This window comes from Zalophus californianus, chromosome 1 (assembly GCF_009762305.2).
Source record: "Zalophus californianus isolate mZalCal1 chromosome 1, mZalCal1.pri.v2, whole genome shotgun sequence".
In the NCBI taxonomy this organism is placed as follows: Eukaryota; Metazoa; Chordata; class Mammalia; order Carnivora; family Otariidae; genus Zalophus; species Zalophus californianus.
This window is the reverse complement of record NC_045595.1, coordinates 150,318,274-150,335,976: the sequence shown is the minus strand read 5'-3', so window position 1 is coordinate 150,335,976 and position 17,703 is coordinate 150,318,274. Positions and strand designations below refer to the sequence as shown.

Sequence of the window (17,703 nt, the reverse complement as noted above, 5' to 3'; positions counted from 1 at the left end):
CAAAGATGAAAAAGAAAAATTGTTCCTACACTTGAAAGGCTTATACTTTATCTCTGAAGATCTTATAGAATAAAATATAAACATAAACAGATGATTTTAACACAATGTTAAAGGAATGTAAGAACGTTATAGAGGCACAAAAATTTAACCCAACTGACAGGGATCAGGGTCAACTTCCTAAAAAAGATAATACCCTAGTTGAGGCCTGAAAGATGAGTAAGAATTAGCCTGGCTAAAGGGATAGGGTTGTAAGCAGTATATAGCATGAGCAAAACCCAAAAATGTTTTCTACTTTTGGACTTTTATTTATACTGATCTGTGTTACCTCATCCCCCAAATTTATTACCAGGAATGTCCTTTCTTTCTTCATTTTGCCTATTTAAAAATTCATCATCTTATTAAGGTCCTATTCAAGCCATGCCCCTGAAAAGATTCCTTGACCACTCCAAAATAAATATAATACAGACATCCTGCAGCATTTATAGCCCATAACGCAAAATGTTATACTTACATAAACACTGGTATAGTGCTTTAATTGTTTATTGTGTATTAATCCTATCTTTAATAACTACCAGCTGTGCTAAGATCTTTATTGTCATAGAATCAGAAAATCTACATGTTATATATGTAAGTGATAAAAGTAGAGGCACATGTAGGTTAAAAAGAGAGAATTATGGTTTTCATTTATACATACCATTCTCAGCTTTCAGCTCTTCCAGTTCTATAGAACTAAGGAGCAAAGCTCTCTTTTCATTCTCTAGTTCTACCACTTGCTTCTGCAAAAAGGCAATACTCTCCTCAGTGACTGCCTAAATTGTAGAAAGACAACAAATTAATGATTCTCAGTGAAAACTTTCACACTAATGCCCAGGGAGGCTCTGGCATTTTTGTCTTCTACAAGTTCTCTAGCATGAAAATACTTTAAAAATGGCATCTACTTATCTGCATCTTTAAAGTAATGCTTTTTATCAGAAGATAAAAAATCTTTCACACACACTTCTAGTTCTTTGGCTTTCAAATTTAAAAATGGACCCTGGATTACAAAGACAAAAATCTCAAGTCTATTGCATAAGAAAAAAGATTTTCAGGTCCATAAGTAATATTACAAAGTTTGATTAATGCCACTTGATACTAAGGTCACTCTCATATAGGAGACTAAACATGAAGAGAGACTCCCAAAGAAGGACAGGAACAAAAGTTAACATGTAACCTTTAAAAAAGGAAGAAGAGCCATAACTGTTTTTGTTTTTTTTCAAGGATAATAAAAATTATCTTGTGCTTCATTTATGCATCCATATTGGTTTGGTTTTCCTAGTGAGGCATACAACTAATTATGACACATCCTTAATTGTATGTCATTTTATATGTTTTTCTTCTCCAAGGGGATTAATTTATACAATTCTTCATAAAAGTGCAAAATTTTTGAGCCTTGAAGGTCTGTATAGCTCACTCAGTCCTAAATATTCATTTGATGTTTAAAAAAATGGCAAGAGATGAGTTTAAGGATTCTATGACTTTTATCCTGAGGGAAGTTCCCAGTTTTCATTACACTAAGAGCAAGTAAAACACTGATAGAAAAGCCACAGAATGAGAACTTGGAAAATGAGAAGACAGACTTTGGGAGAACCAGAGCTGCCAGACTATGAGAGGTAAAATCAAAGAAAGGAGAAAAAATTCAGCAAGAGGGAGCCCTAAAGTCTATGTATAAACTTAGCCCAATCTCTGGCTGAAGAATGAACTATGCATTTGCAGAGCTGACTCAAAACAGAAGAGCTAAGGCAAAAATAATTGAGTTTTGAATGCTGCCTATCACACGCCAGAGTTTGTGGTTTGAATCCAAATTACTGGCTTTTAAAAAGTAATCAAAACTCTTCAGAGTTTTAAAAAGAAGAGAATCTTATGAACAAAACATTCACAATATTCAGGTTACAATACAAAATCACTCATCACACAAAGAAACATGGAAATGTTACCTATTCTCAAGAGAAAACATAATCAACAAACACCAAGCACAAAATGATGCAGATTTTAGAAGTAGAAAAAAAGAATTTTAAAGAAGCTATTATAAGTATGCTCAGGACATAGAGGAAAATATGCTCATAAGAGAGGAAAGAAAGGATAGGAAATCTTAGTAGTACAAAGAAACTGCAAAATAATGAACTACCCAGAAATTCTAGAACTAAAAAACAGAATTCCTGAAATGAAATACTCAATGGGTAAGCTTAATAGTAAAAGCTAGATGAAAGAAGAAAGTCTTGGTGAACCTGAAGAGAAATCAACCGAAATTATCCAATCTGAAGTTTGAAAAAAAAAAAAAAGTGAACAGAGCCTCAGGAACTTGTGAGAAAATAAAAGGTTCAATATATTTGTAATTGGAGTACCACAGGAGAGCAAGGACATAATGGAAGGAAAAAATTATTTGAAGAAATAATAACAAAAATTTTTGCAAACATAAGTTTATACATATAAGAAATTCAATAAAATCTAGGTGAGAAAATTACAAAGAAAACCACAACTAAGTATGTCACAAAGATAAGGAGAAAAGTCTTAAAATCATCCAAGAAAAAACAATACTTTACATGGAGGGGAACAATCATTTGAATAATTTCACCAGTTGTTGGGGAAAAAATGTAGTCCAGGAAATAGTAAAACAGAATCTTTAAAGTCCTGAATTCTGTCCATCCAGAATTACATATCCAGTACAAAATATCATTGAGGAATAAAGGCGAAATAAAGACATTTTTAGATAAGAGAAAACTAAGAGAATTTTTTCACCAATAGATCTGCACTACAAAGATACCATAGGACATTCTAGAGGTCGAAGGAAAATGGTATCAGACGGAAATCTGATTATCAGATAGGAAAGTGCATCACAAATAGTAAACATATGGGTAAGTATAAAAGTCAACATTTTCCTCTTAATTTCTTTCAAATACATATGACTGTTTAAAATATAAATGTTAGGGGTGCCTGGGTGGCTCAGTCATTGGGTGTCTGCCTTCAGCTCGGGTCCTGATCCCGGAGTCCTGGGGTCGAGCCCCACATCGGGCTTCCTGCTCTGTGAGAAGCCTGCTTCTCCCTCTCCCACTCCCCCTGCTTGTGTTACTTCTCTCGCTGTTTCTCTCTGTCAAATAAATAAATAAAATCTTTAAAAAAAAAAAAACAATAAAATATAAATGTTAAAATTGTGTTATGGGACTTCTAACTTTCATTAATATAATACATACAGCACCTACAGCATAAAGAATAGGGAAAGGATTTATGATGAGAAGATCTCTACATTTTAGGTGAAGTTTAAAGTAATTACTCTAAGAAGACTGAAAAGTTAAAGATGTATATACTTCCTAAAGCAACCACTTAAAAGTATTTTTGTAAAAAGATATAGCTAAAAATCCAATAGAGGACTTTTGTTTCTGCCAGAGTAAAATGGAACAGACTTATCCTCCCACCTGAAACAACCACAAAAAAAAAAAAAAAGATAAAATAATGAAACAATAATTTTCAAAATACTAGGGATCAGGCAACTAAGGGGAGTGATCCCTAAGAGGTGGGAAAGAATGAGGTGAGCCTACGCCTGACCAAGCTTAATGCATTAAGCCAATTTCCAGGCTGTGACCCAAGAAGGGAAAAACCTAAGCAGAGCCTAGTGGAATCCTTGAGTTGAGGAGGGAAATCAAGGTAAGTGAAGTTCAAAACAGAGTACCAGACAGGAGAGAGCTGTATACAGAAAAAACCCTGGAGATCTGCAGAGGGTCCACAACAAGTATTTGGTGGGGTACAGAGCAGGACATGAATGTGAGGAAGTCATCCAAGGCTATCAGAACTATCCAAAACTATCTGAAGAGATTAGAAAACAATACTTGGTGCTGCACAGAGCCTGGAGGAGTGCTTGCTCCCACAGCCAAATGTGGAAAACTTAAGACTTCACAAGGTATCGAGTAGAATACTCAGTGAGGTCTTGCCTCAGTTGCAAGGAATGACTGAGTACTGATGGAGACCTGCCTAATAAATCAAAGAAGCAAGACCCAAAAGGGTCGAATTTTTTCAAGTAACTTAACTGCATCCCATTAAAATATTTATGTGAATACAAATATACCCAGTACCCACAGTGTCTGGCAACCAATCAAATATTAGGAATGCACAGAAGCAGGAAAATATAAGCCACAATGAAGAGAATAATCAACTGAAACTGACCCAGGACTGACATAGATGTTAGAAATAAAAGATAAGGACTTTACAGACAAGGAAAGATAAATACCATATGATTTCACTTCTAGGCGGAATTTAAAAAACAAACAAAAAGCAGAAACAGACCCATAAATACAGAGAACAAAATGATAGTTGCCAGAGGGGGTGGGGGGGCAAAATGGGTGAAGGGGAGTGGGAGGTACTGGCTTCCCAGTTATGGAATGAATAAGTTACAGGGATGGAAGGCACAGCATAGGGAATATAGTCAATGGTTCTATAATAGCATTGTATGGTGAGCATTGCATAATATACAGAATTGTTGAATCACTATGTTGTACACTTGAAAGTAATGTAACACTGTGTGTCAACTATATTTCAATTAAAAAAAATAAGGCTGGGGCACCTGGGTGGCTCAGTCAATTAAACATCTGACTCTTGATGTCAGCTCTGGTCTTGATCTGAGGGTTGCGAGTCCAAGCCCCGCACTGGGCTACTTAAAATAGAGCCTACTTAAAATAAATAAATAAATAAATAAACAAATACATAAATAAAAAGGGCATTAAAAAAGTTTTAACTGCATTCTGTATATGCAAAAAGATCAAATAAAACCATAGAATATATATTTTAAAAGCCCAAGCAAACTTCTAGAAAAGAAAATTGCAATGTTTCAGATAAATAAAACATGAGATGGGATTAACAACAAATTGGACATTAAGGAAGAAAAGATTAGTGAACTTGAAGACATGAAATAGAAACTCAAATAAAAGAAAAAAAACCCAAAACCATTAAAAGAGCGTCAGTGGATTCTAGAAAAACTTCAAGTAATCTAATATAGGTGTGAATGGATTCCCCAAAGGAGGGGAGAGAATCAGAAAACATTATTTGACTAGTTAATGGTGGAAAATTTTCCAAACTGATGAAAACTATAAATACAAAGATTCAAAAGGCTCCATCAACTCCAAGCACAAGAAACAAAGAAAACTACACTAAGGTACAGCCTAATCTAAGTATTCAAAACCAGTTATAAAACCCTAAAAGCAGCCAGGAAAAGAAAAAAAAAGGCAAGGATGATGATAGCAGATTTCTTGTCAAAAAAAAAAAAAATGCAAGAAAAAAGACTGTAGGGTAACAGCCTTGAAGCACTGAAAGAAAAAAAAAACTATCAATGTAGAATTCTGTAGTCAGCAAAAATATCTTTCGACAACAATGGAGAGATAAAGATGTCTTCAGACATATAAGAGCTTTAAGAAATCACCAGCAGACCTGCACAATCATGCACATGCACACACATGCACACACACACACACGCAAGTTAAAGGAAGTCCTTCAGGCAGAGAGAAAACAATACCAGATGGGAATATGAAACTACACCAGAGTTCACCAACTTTCAGGCCTTCTACCTATTTTTGGAAGTAAAGTTTCACTGGAAGTCTGTCACAACCATTTGTCTGCCTTTGTTCTATGTCTGCTCTTGCTTTATAATGGCAGTTGAAGAGCTGCAAAAAAGACTATATGGCTCACAAGCCTAAAATATTCACTATTTGACCCTTTTCAGAAACAGACTGCCAATCCCTGATCTACCCTAAAGAATTAGAAGTACCAGAAATAGTAACTGCAGTGATAGTTAAATATTTTATTATTTGACTGTCTTTAAAAAATAATTGAATAAAATAACCATTTACATAACAATTTGTTTATATATGTTATATTTTTGTATTTTTTGTTTATAATATGTATGTCAGTAAAACAATAATAACATAAATCCCAGAGGTGAAGAAATGCAAGTATGTGAGTATAAAGTTCTTATTCTATACAGGAAGCAGCATAATACTATGTGAAGGTAAACTATGATAAAGATAGAGACTATAATCCATAATGTGGCCACTAGAATAACAAAACAAAGAATTATAACTAATAACCTATAAGAAGAGAAAAACAAAATCATAAAAAGTACTCAACCTAGTTATTTAAAGGAAGAGAAAGTAAAAAAAAAAGATAAAACAATTGGTAAAATAGAAAACAAATAGCAAAGGGAGAGGACTTTTGAAATTATATCAATAACATTCATGTAAACGGGTCTGAACACTCCAGTTTACAAGGCAGAGACTGACATACTGGATGAGAAGGAGGCTCAAATTCTGTGCTGCATACAAGCAATGCACTTTAAATACAAAGATACAAATAGGTTTAAAGTAACAGAATGCAAAAAAGATATATCTTTTGACACTAGTATAAAGAAAAGCCAGGTGCCTGGTTGGCTCAGTCAGCTTCTCCCTTTGCCCCTCGCCCTGCTTGTGTGCTTTCTTGCTCTCTTTCACTCTCATTCTCGCTCTCAATTAAACAAATAAAATCTTAAAAAAAAAAAAAAAAGTCCAGTAGCTATATTAATATCAAACAAAAGGACATTTCAAAGCAAAGAATGTCACAAATGTCACCAGGGATAAAGGTCATTCCATAATGATAAATGGGTCACTTAATTAAGACCTAAAAATCCTAAATGTTTAAGCCCATAGTAACACAGCTTGAAAATACATGATGTGAAACCTGACAGAACAAGGAGAAATAGATAAATCCACAACTATAATCTGAGATCTTAATACTCCAGTCAATAAGTGAGAGAACAAGCAGAAAAGCAACAAGAATATAGTATACTTGAATAATACTATCTACCAACCTTACATGATAGACATTTATAGAACACTCCAGTCAATAACAGCAAACTATACATTATTTTCAAGTACACATGGAACATTTGCCAAAAGAGACAATATTCTGGGCCATAAAAGTCTCAATCAATTCTAAAAGATTCAAATTATACAAAGTATGTTCTGACCACAATAGAATTAAAATAAAAAACAGTGCTCGCTTCGGCAGCACATATACTAGAATTAAAATAAAAATCAGAAATAGAAAGAGCTCTGAGCACATCATCCCCAAAAATCTGGAAACTAAATAACCCAAGGCAGAGAAGAAATCAAATAGGAAATTAATATTCCGAACTAAGTGAAAATGAAAACACAACAGAATTTGTGGGATATGCCAAAGCAGATTATAGGGAGAAATTTATAGTACAAAACACCTATGTGAGAAATAACGAAAGTTCTCAAACCAGTGGCCTCAGCCTCTACCTTAAGAAGCTAAGAAAAGAAGAAATCAAATCCAAAATAAACAAAAGAAAGGAAATAATAAGTAGATATCAATAAAATAGAAAAGAGAAAACAAAAGAGAATCAATGAAACCAAAGCTGATTTTCTGAGATCAGTAAAGTTAGTAAACCTTTGGGCAGTCTAACCTGTATAAAAGAGAAAACACAAATTACAAGTATCAGGAATAAGAGAGCTGACATCACTATGGTTCTACAGATATTAAAAGGGATAATTAGGGACGATTGTGAACAGCTTTAGTCCTATAAATTTGACACTTTAGATGAAATGGACAAACTCCCTAAAACATATAAAACCCCAAAGGTCAGTAAAAAAGAAATAGATAACCTGAATAGCCATATAGCTACAAATGGAATTAGTAGAGAAAAATGCACCCACAAAGATAACTCCAGGACTAGATGGCTTCATTGGTGTATTTCCACAAAGCATTAAGGAAAATATAATACCCAGTATACACAAAATCTTCCCCCAAAAAACTGAAGAGGAAGGAATACTTCCCAATTCATTCTAAAAGGCCAGCATTACTCATACTGCAAAACCAGATAAAGAAATTACAAAAAACTACAACAAACATTCCTCATGCACACAGACGCAAAACTTTAAAACAAAATTTTAACAAATGTAATTCAACAAAATAGAAGGATACTGTGTCATTACCAAGGGAGGCTTATCCCTGGAACTCTCATACACTGATGGTGGGAATGGAAAATGGTACAAACCACTTTGCAAACAGTCTGGCAGTATCTTAAAACCTCCCAAATACCTACATGACCCAGGCATTCCACTGTGAGATATTTACTGAGAGTAAAGAGAGCATAGGTCCAAACAAATATTTGTAAAAGAATATTCACAGAAGCTTTATTTATAATAGCCAAAAACTGTCAACAATCCAAATAAACCTTGACCCTTACCTTACACCACACACAAAAATTTATGTGAGGTTCAGAGACTTAACTGGGAAAGTTAAAACCATAAAGCTTGTGGAAGGACACAAGAGAAAATTCTTCATGACTTGGCATTAAGCAAAGGTTTCATAGTTAGGAGACAGAAAATGATATCCATAAAAAAATTGATAAATGATAGATTTCATCAAAATTATAAAATGTCTGCTAATTAAAAGACATCATGAAGAACATGAATAGGAGGGAAGCTACAGTGTGAGAGAAAACAGTCACCAAAAAGATCTGAAAATAAACTGACATTCAGAATATATAAAGAATCCCTACTACTTGGTAATAAAAGGACAAAGAACTTGATTTTTTAAGTGGAGGAATGACTTGAAAAGACACTTCATCAAAAGAAGATATATATAAATGGCCAAGAATCTCAAGAAAAAATGTCAAACATCATTTGTCATCAGGGAAATGAAAATTAAAACTATGAGATACCACTATGCACCCATTAGAATGGCTAAAATTTTTTAAACTGACAGTATCAAATCTTGGAAAAGATGTGGAACAATTAGAATTCTCATATATCTTAGGTGGGAATATAAAATAATATGACTTTGGGAAATGATCTGGCCATTTCTTATAAAGCTAAATACATACTCTATGGCCCAGCAATTCCTCAGCTAGTATTTACTGAGGACAAATGAAAACATATGTCCACACAAATACTTGTACAAGTATGTTTATATCAGCTTAATTCATAATGGCCAAAACATGAAAAAGCCCAGGTATTCATCAACAGGAAATTACAGCACAATAATGCAAAAGGAAAATGCAGTATATTCACAAAATGGAATACTTCTCAGCAATATAAGAGTATATTATGATATAAGAAACAATCTGGATGAAACTCAAAACATGCTGAGTGTAAGAAGCTTTACACAAAAGAGCATATATATTACATGATTACATTTACATGATGTTGTAAAACAGGCAAAATTAATCTATGGTGAAAAAAACAAAACACTGGTCAGCCCTAGAAGGTTAGGATGTGATTGGCTGTGAAAGGATATGAGGATACTTTGTAGGGTGATAATGATATATCTTGACAGGGATTTGAGTAACACAGGTGTATGCATTTGATAAAACTCAATGAACAGTACACTTAATATTTATGTTTCATGTTCTGTAAAACTTATTACTTCAAAGAAAAAGAACTATTAATAAATATAAAATTTAGTCAGTGATATGCATGCTGAAAAAGGTACTCATGTCTACAACTTGCTGTGAAACACAAAAAATTAAGATGAATTGGTGGATGGATAAATGGATATTTGAGAAAGCAAATATAGTAAAATGTTGACAGAATCTAGATAGTAGGTATATAGGTGTTCAGTAACAAATTCTTTCAATTTTTTTGCAATTACTGAAAAATGTTCTTAAACATTGGAGAAAAAAGTTGTGATTTTGAGAATAGAAGATTGGAAAGCCTAGATGCTAGAAACCAGGAAGCAAAAATTTTTATCAGTGCACAGTACTGCCCAGGGACCATGGAACTCTGCTGGTCATAATGTCAGTTTGGAAGGGTATAATCTTGTAATGGAGATGAATAAATCCAGTTATCCCAGCTTGACACTAGCCAATTAAGATCATCAAACTAACTCTTCTTGTTCTGATAATCATGCTTTATAAGCAGCCTTCTGGTGATTATAATATAGCTTATTATAATATAGAGATTTTTAGAGAAGGCAAAGAGAATATACTGGCCAAACAACAGCTAATTGGTAATTAAAGTTTTTACTGTTAATTAATTAATGGGAGGATTATAATTTCTATAATAGACTTTTAAGTCTGGTTAGACTGAATTATGTGCATTAAAGCTGATCAAATTTCAGTCTACCAAAAACAAAACTGACTTCTCAGCTGAGAAAACTGATTACAAGATCAAAAACAATGATTTATTTTCAATACAGAATTGTAAGACCTTAGAATCAGAAAGGCTCCTGAAAGCATAGTGCTTGTTATCTATTATTTTCTCATTAATCATTGTTGAGACACTAACTTAATGTTTTTCATCATTCCTTTCAAATGGAATCAACTCCAAAAAAGCATCTTATCAGGCAGAAAAGACTTAAATTATTTTCTGGATAAAAGACAGCTTATATTACTTTCTGGACCATTAGAGCACCCAAGTATGATACAGCAAAGACAAACATCATATTCATTAGAAGCATACACTTAATTACCTGTGTATCCTCAGTATCTGGGAGAGAAGTCTGAGATGCTGTTTCATGTTTTTGCAAGATTGGTCTGCTTAGAAATTGGCTAATTTCTTTGGATTTTTGCTGAAGTTGATCTAAGGAAAAGTAAGTAAAGAGAAATGATCTCTGCTCCAAGTCTGAAACTTGGTAAGCTATTACCTTCTAGAGATACACCACATGCTATTCACTCTAGGTCAGTTATCTTAATTAAAACTATGATACCAATGACAACATGTTTGTAACTGTTTAAATGCTCTGAAGGACCAAAGGGCATCTCAGTAAACCACTTCCTTAAAAGGTAAAATAAAATGGGCTTAGAATTTTTCACAAAGTCATTTTTCTTTTCCCCCTTGAAAATGCCTTTAGTATTTTTAAATTTTATTTTCTTCACTCTTCACTGAAGCATTATGAATCCCACTGAGATAAGATAGCACAACTCTAAACATGTACATAGTCCAGTTAAGAGGACAGTGTGCTCATGTAACACACTGTTTCCATGTAATACCCCTGGAGGCTTTCTGGTTAATGTTCAGTTCCTCAATAGAGATCTTAAGTGTTTCTAAAATCTTTCCATTAAATATTCTATTAGAATTAAATTAAATTAGAGGCATGTATTACTTTATTTTTTAAGATTTATTTATTTATTTATTTGAGAGAGAGAGAGCAAGAGAGAAAGTGTGTGCACTCTGGTGGGGGAGGGGCAGAGGGAGAGGAGAGAGAAAATCCCAAGCGGATTCCACACTAAGCGTGGAGTCCAATGTGGGACTTGATTCCACAACCCATGAGATCAGAACCTGAGTCGAAACCAACAATCAGATGCTTAACCAACTGAGCCACCCAGGTGCCTCTGTATTACTTTAATAATAACACTTTTTAAAAAAATAAGTTTTCACTAAACCTTCTTACAGGATAAAAGTTTTCCTTAGAAAGAGCTTATCACCTATAAGTATTCAGATCCATCTTTAGAAGTAAGGATGAAGCCATGCAATCCAGTCTCCCTACCTATGCACCGAGATCTAGCCTGAGTTTTCCATTTTTATATTTTTTTAATTAATTTTATTTTATTATGTTAATTACCATACATCATTAGTTTTTGATGTAGTGTTCCATGATTCATTGTTTGCATATAACACCCAGTGCTTCATGCAGTATGTGCCCTCTTTAATACCCATCACCAGGCTAACCCATTCCCCCACCCCCTCCCCTCTAAAACCCTGTTTGTTCCTTAGAGTCCATAGTCTCTCATGGTTCGTCTCCCCCTCTGATTCCCCCCCCTTCATTTTTCCCTTCCTACTATCTTTTTTTCTTTCTTTTTTTTTAACATCTAATGTATTATTTGTTTCAGAGGTACAGGTCTGTGATTCAACAGTCTTACACAATTCACAGCGCTCACCATAGCACATACCCTCCCCAATGTCTATCACCCAGCCACCCCATCCCTCCTACCCCCCACCATTTCAGCAATGCTGTTTGTTTCCTGAGATTAAGAATTCCTCATAGGATCTGTACTTCTGAAACAAATAATGCAATATATGTTAAGAAAAAAAAAATAGAAGAAGAAGAAGATAGCAGGAGGGGAAGAATGAAGGGGAGTAAGTCGGAGGGGGAGACAAACCATGAGAGATGATGGACTCTGAAAAACAAACTGAGGTTTCTAGAGGGGAGGGAGTGGGGGGATGGGTTAGCCTGGTGATGGGTATTAAAGAGGGCACGTTTTGTGTGGAGCACTGGGTATTATGCACAAGCAATGAATCATGGAACACTACATCAAAAACTAATGATGTAATGTATGGCGATTAACATAACAATAAAAAATTAAAGAGAATTCCTCATATCAGTGAGATCATATGATACTTGTCTTTCTCTGATTGACTTATTTCGCTTAGCATAATACCCTCTAGTTCCATCCACGTCACTGCAAATTAGCCTGAGTTTTCCAAAAACTAATTCAAATCCTACTCATTTCAGTCACTGAACCCTTCAGACGGAAGTCATGTTTCACATAGCATTCTTTTTAATATATGACACATCACTATCAATAGTTTTTATTACCGTAATGATAATTATAATATTAAGCCAGATTATAACTTCAGCCAGAGACAGGAGAGATGACAACGAATTCAGGAGAGATGAATTCTTAATTCTTCTACTGATTCAACTGATTTGAGCAAATCATGTCATTAACAGATCCCAGAAATTTGGAAATAGGAGCTACTCAGGTGCTAGACAAGAGGACTTGAAAGGCAATCAAATACTGACCTTTCAGTTGTTGAACGGCCTGGGCTGAATGAACTGCCTGTTCACTCTTATCTTGGACAAGCTTTGAATTTTCCTCCTTTAAAGCATCACAGGCAGAGTGTAGTTCTTGCTCAGTCTTTTGAAGACTCAAAATGTGAGAGATCTTCTCTTCCATTTCTGCTTTGTGCTTCTGTTCCAAAGCACTGTACCGGGACTGTAGTTCAGCCTGAGCTTGACCTGCTTGCTCAAGCTGTTCCAGAAGATGATGCATTTCTTCCTGCAGGTTATGGAAGGATAATTTTCTCTCTGCCACCTCAAGTTGCATCTTTTCCATCAGAATCTTGGACTCTTGTCTTTCTGTTTCCACAGTGTTCCTTAAAGTACTGTGCTCAGCTTCCATCTGCTGTAACTGCTGAGAGAGCATCTAAGAAAAAAGGCAAAGCCTCATAAGCCATAAATTCATTCTTTCATTTCAATACGCATAGTGAAGTGCCTCTTCTAGGTGAAGCATGGGGCTAGACACTCAGGAACTAACCTACAATTTCATAAGACCCTGTTTTTGCTTCTTGATACTTCTAGCAATTTATACTCATACACATTTATTTGTGCCATTATCTCTTACTTTCTGTCTCTCTCATTACAAAATAAGTTCAATAAGGGAAGGGACTTTGTCTGTTTTATCATCATTGTTCTTCAGCACCTAGCACAGTACATGTCATATTGAGTACCTGGTGCTCACTAAATACTGAATTAATGAATGAATGCAGTCCCTGCCCTCATGGAACTCAGAGTTCAGTGGGACAGTCACATTTAACCAGATAATTATAATACAAAAATGGTAGAGGCCATGAGAGAGATACTTATAAGGTATTAACAGGAGCAGAGAAGAAGGGAAATTCACCAAAAGTCACATAGCTGTAACTATTTATATAGTAACTATCTAGTAAGAGGCACAACTGAGATTTGAACCCAACTATGTGATGACAGTGAGAGAGGTGCCTTGGGATCAGGATATAGGTTTTATTAGGATGGGAGATACGGGAAAATGCTTCTATGCGAGAAAGTCCTCCTCAAGGAAAGTTGAAAATTTAGAAGGAGATGACGGACTTCCTCCAGCAGCATGCAGCACCCAGCTGAACAAGCAGAGAATGTGGACTGTAGCACTGATTCCACATTAGTACTTGGCTCCTTGGATGTGGTAAGTTAAGGACACGGGGAATCCAAGGGCTGATAAAAGAATAGTCCAAATGGTCAAACAGGGGGCAATAGCACACCGGGAAAGGAGAGAGCCCAAGAAGGAACTAACATACCAGAGGAACAAAGTGAAAAGGATTGAGGGATCTCAATGAGAATGAAGGTCAGGACAGTCTGAGAAAGGGAATTACAGGATGGGTTACAGCCTGGGAGGAGACATTTGACCTTAACATTTTGGAACATCAGTGTCTGATCACTTTAGATTCGGGGAATATTGCAGGCTGAATTACTTCAAGCCAACAGAGAATCAACCAAAACAATGGATAGTACCTAAAGCACAAGAACCATTTGAGATAGCAAAGGAAACGCACTAGAGGACAGTATGACATTCTAGAGAAACTAGGGTCCTAGACCTAAAAGCACAAAGAAAAACAGCCACAATGAAATATGTGAAATGCAAGCTTCATCAGAGAAGGAACGTTATCTGTTTTGCTCATCATTGTTAGCACCACCACTTAAGCACAGGGTATTTGTTGAAAGAATGAATAAATGGCATCAATTCTCAGAAGACCTAATGATTTTATACATGCTGCCTGGAAACTAAAGTGGAAATGGGGACACCTGGGTGGCTCAGTCAGACTCTTAGGTTTCGGCTCAGATCATGATCTCAGGGGTGTGAGATGGAGCCCCGTGTCAAACTCTGCCCTGGATGTGGAGCCTGCTTAAGATTCTCTCTCTCTCCCCCTCTGCCCCTTCCCACATACCCCCCAAAATAAAAAACTAAATAAATAATAAATAAATAAATAAATAAATAATAAAATAAGTGGAAATGAATACTCCACTCCCAAGGCAGGCAGTAAAGCTCACAAGGCAGTACCTGGTTTTTCTGTTCAGCGGTTGTCAGCTCCTGTTGCAGCAAGCCCACGACCTGAGCACGGCCCAATAAGGCTTCTTCATGCTCTTCAAGCTTTCTCTGCAGCACCCTCAATTTCTGAGAAGGAAATGTTTTAGATATAATGTGCTAAACCAATGAGCACCATTATGTTTATCTTTCAAAAGATCATCTAGATTTGTGTACTTAAGGTTTCTGAATGTTGAGGATGGCAGGTTAAAGAGTAGGACACCAGCATGCCATGCTCCCCAACCAGCAGCAAAAAATAATCTCCAAAAATGCCTTCTCCAGTACACTGACAACAGCTAAACTGAGACACAAGCAAGCCCCTGAATTAGAGAGTCTTTCCAATAATCAAGAAAATGATACATCCACTTTTAAAATTATAGAGTCGATGTCCTACACCTAAGTAACATAAGTACGTGTATATCTCACTCACCAAACAGAACATTCTCTGCAGGCAAGAACCATTTCTCTTCTAGCTTCATGCACAGGACATGCATTCGATAAACATTTGTTGGATAAATAAATCAATAATACGTGTATACATTAATATTCTACTTCAAAAAGTATATTCTGAAGGATTACTTAGGACTTGGAAGAAGTTTTCACTCAAAAACAATTAAATGGATCAACCATGAAATACCACTGGAGCACTTTTGGTTACCACACTGAAGTACACACTAAATAAAAACAAATACCTTTGAGTTAGTAGATGATAAAAACAATGAAGCCAATTTCCAAAATATACTCAATTATTTTTTTTAAGAATAATCAATTTAGGAAGAGACTTTATGGTTTCAAAATCACTCCTTTTCATCTTTAATTTTTTCAAAGTTTAAAACTGGCTTCATTGATTTGAAGCTTTGGCTCAGGTCTTTAATGAAGCTACAATTGGCAAACTGAAGAGAAACCAATTTCTGACTACCACATACATTTGCCAATTAAATTCAGCTTTTCAGTACCAACAACCTGGTTAGACACATAAAAGGCAAGGTAAGGACAAGAAAAAATAAATAACTAATATGCAACAGAAGACAAGATCATCAAAAAGAAGCCAAATAAGGAGCACACTAAAACCAAGTGGAAAGCAGTATGTAAAGGTAAAAAAGTAGCTGTGATCATTTAATTAAATGTTAACCAAATGACAGTCATTCTACTATGTTTTAGCAACACACCTGTTGCATCTCTGTTTCCACATCTGCCTGGGTTACTAACTGAAGAAGCTCATCTTCATGAAGACGAACTTGTGTTTCAAAGCGGGCATCTTTCTCTCGGACCACCTGCTGCATGGAACTCAACTAAAGACACACACCAAAGAAACTATACACGTTACACTCCCCGAATATTGCACAAACAAAACTCACACACTGTTCTCCAAAAAAGGACACTGAGAACGGATAGACAATAGATTTTAATTAAATTTTTAATGTCAAGGATGAGATTGTTGGAAGAGAGGCCTGACAGTAACTTCCAAATATAAGAGAAATCCTATTATCAAACTCAGAAATCAGCCCAAATATAAATTTTGATGAAAAATTATATTTGCATGGTTATTAGAAATGTTTAAATATACAAGAGGTATATACTTGGATGGGAGGTATATCTTTCAAAAGTTCTACAGAGATTAGAATATTAAAACTACAAAGTGAAATTAGATTTCTCTTAAGTCTTAGGCACATTAATGGCACACTCATGGTCTTAAAACTTGCAGTGAAATGATCATACCCTATAAGTCAAACTTCAAACTAACAGATCTTTTATTCAAAATTCTCTACAACTGGAATAAATCCCACTTGATCATGGTGAATGATTTTTTTTTAATGTACTGTTGGATTCGTTTTGCTAGTATTTTACTGAGAATTTCTGCATCCATATTCATCAGGGATACTGGCTAGTCTTATCTTCAAAGAACTGCTTCTACCAAAGAACTTGGTATATTTCCAAACCCACACCACCTCCCCAGCTATTTTCGGCCATCATTACTTGCAGGTTTCTAGATCACCCTCACTTGTAACTGGCTCTTAACAGAATAAAATGGAAATAACTGTGAGCTGTTTAGTATCAGTGTTTTAGTTTTGTTTTGAGGATGTATGTGTCTGCAGATGAATGCCTGCTGCTTTGTTTCCTTAAGATCTGTAGTTGAGCATGCTGACCTGGTCTTAGCTTGCCCATTTTGTATTGGTCCTTCAACTATTGCTAATTTCTCAATTTGTGACACCCTGAATTGACCTCGGCTCTCCTTCTACATAGGAAAAAAATCTTCATAATTTTTTTGATTATCTGAATTCTGACATTACTAATTTGGAATCCTGTGTTGCAAGTGTACAGGTACTGGCGTCCTTCATTAGCCAAATGCATCTACAGATCCTTTCCTATAAATGTACTGTATTCTTTTTTCTCTCTGTGATCTTGCTCAGACCATTTCCCACAAATGGAATACTTTCAACTATCTTGTTGAGATTATTATCTATCCATCACAGTTTTGTCTAAATCCTAATTTTTCTATATAACTTCCTTGGATGTCACACTCATGGTAACCTCCTTCACCTCTCAAAATTCTTTCCATTTGTGCTGATGCTTACTATTCACTTATTCTGAATGGCTTGCATTATGATGGATCTGTTAATATATTTATATTATTGGCTTTCCATGTTTTAAGCCACTCGGTAAAAATCACATTTTGCATTTCTCCATCATACGTTGTATATAGTGCTTATACATAAAAAGAACATAATAAAAGCTAATAGGTAAAAATAAGGATTTCAAGATATACAATTTTAACTGTATACACAGCAGCAGGCCATCCATGGACAGAAAACATCATTAATACCATAAGTTATCAAAAAATGAAACACTCGATGGAAAAGAATAGC

General features: G+C 35.2%; 1 protein-coding gene across 11 annotated transcripts in view; it reads right to left on the bottom strand.

Moving 5' to 3' along the window:
* Window positions 1-17,703, bottom strand: part of GOLGB1 (golgin B1) — a 97,664-nt gene that overhangs the window by 42,344 nt on the left and 37,617 nt on the right. For 5 of the 11 annotated variants that reach the window (XM_027582109.2, XM_027582114.2, XM_027582118.2 and 2 more), the window contains 5 exons: window positions 16,006-16,128; window positions 14,813-14,926; window positions 12,763-13,165; window positions 10,489-10,598; window positions 695-809 (listed from right to left, as the gene is read on the bottom strand). In XM_027582109.2, coding sequence (XP_027437910.2) covers window positions 695-809; window positions 10,489-10,598; window positions 12,763-13,165; window positions 14,813-14,926; window positions 16,006-16,128 — 865 coding nt within the window. Of the gene's footprint in view, window positions 1-694; window positions 810-10,488; window positions 10,599-12,762; window positions 13,166-14,812; window positions 14,927-16,005; window positions 16,129-17,703 lie in introns of those variants that run through there. The other 6 variants (XM_027582111.2, XM_027582112.2, XM_027582115.2 and 3 more) reach the window with 6 other exon arrangements.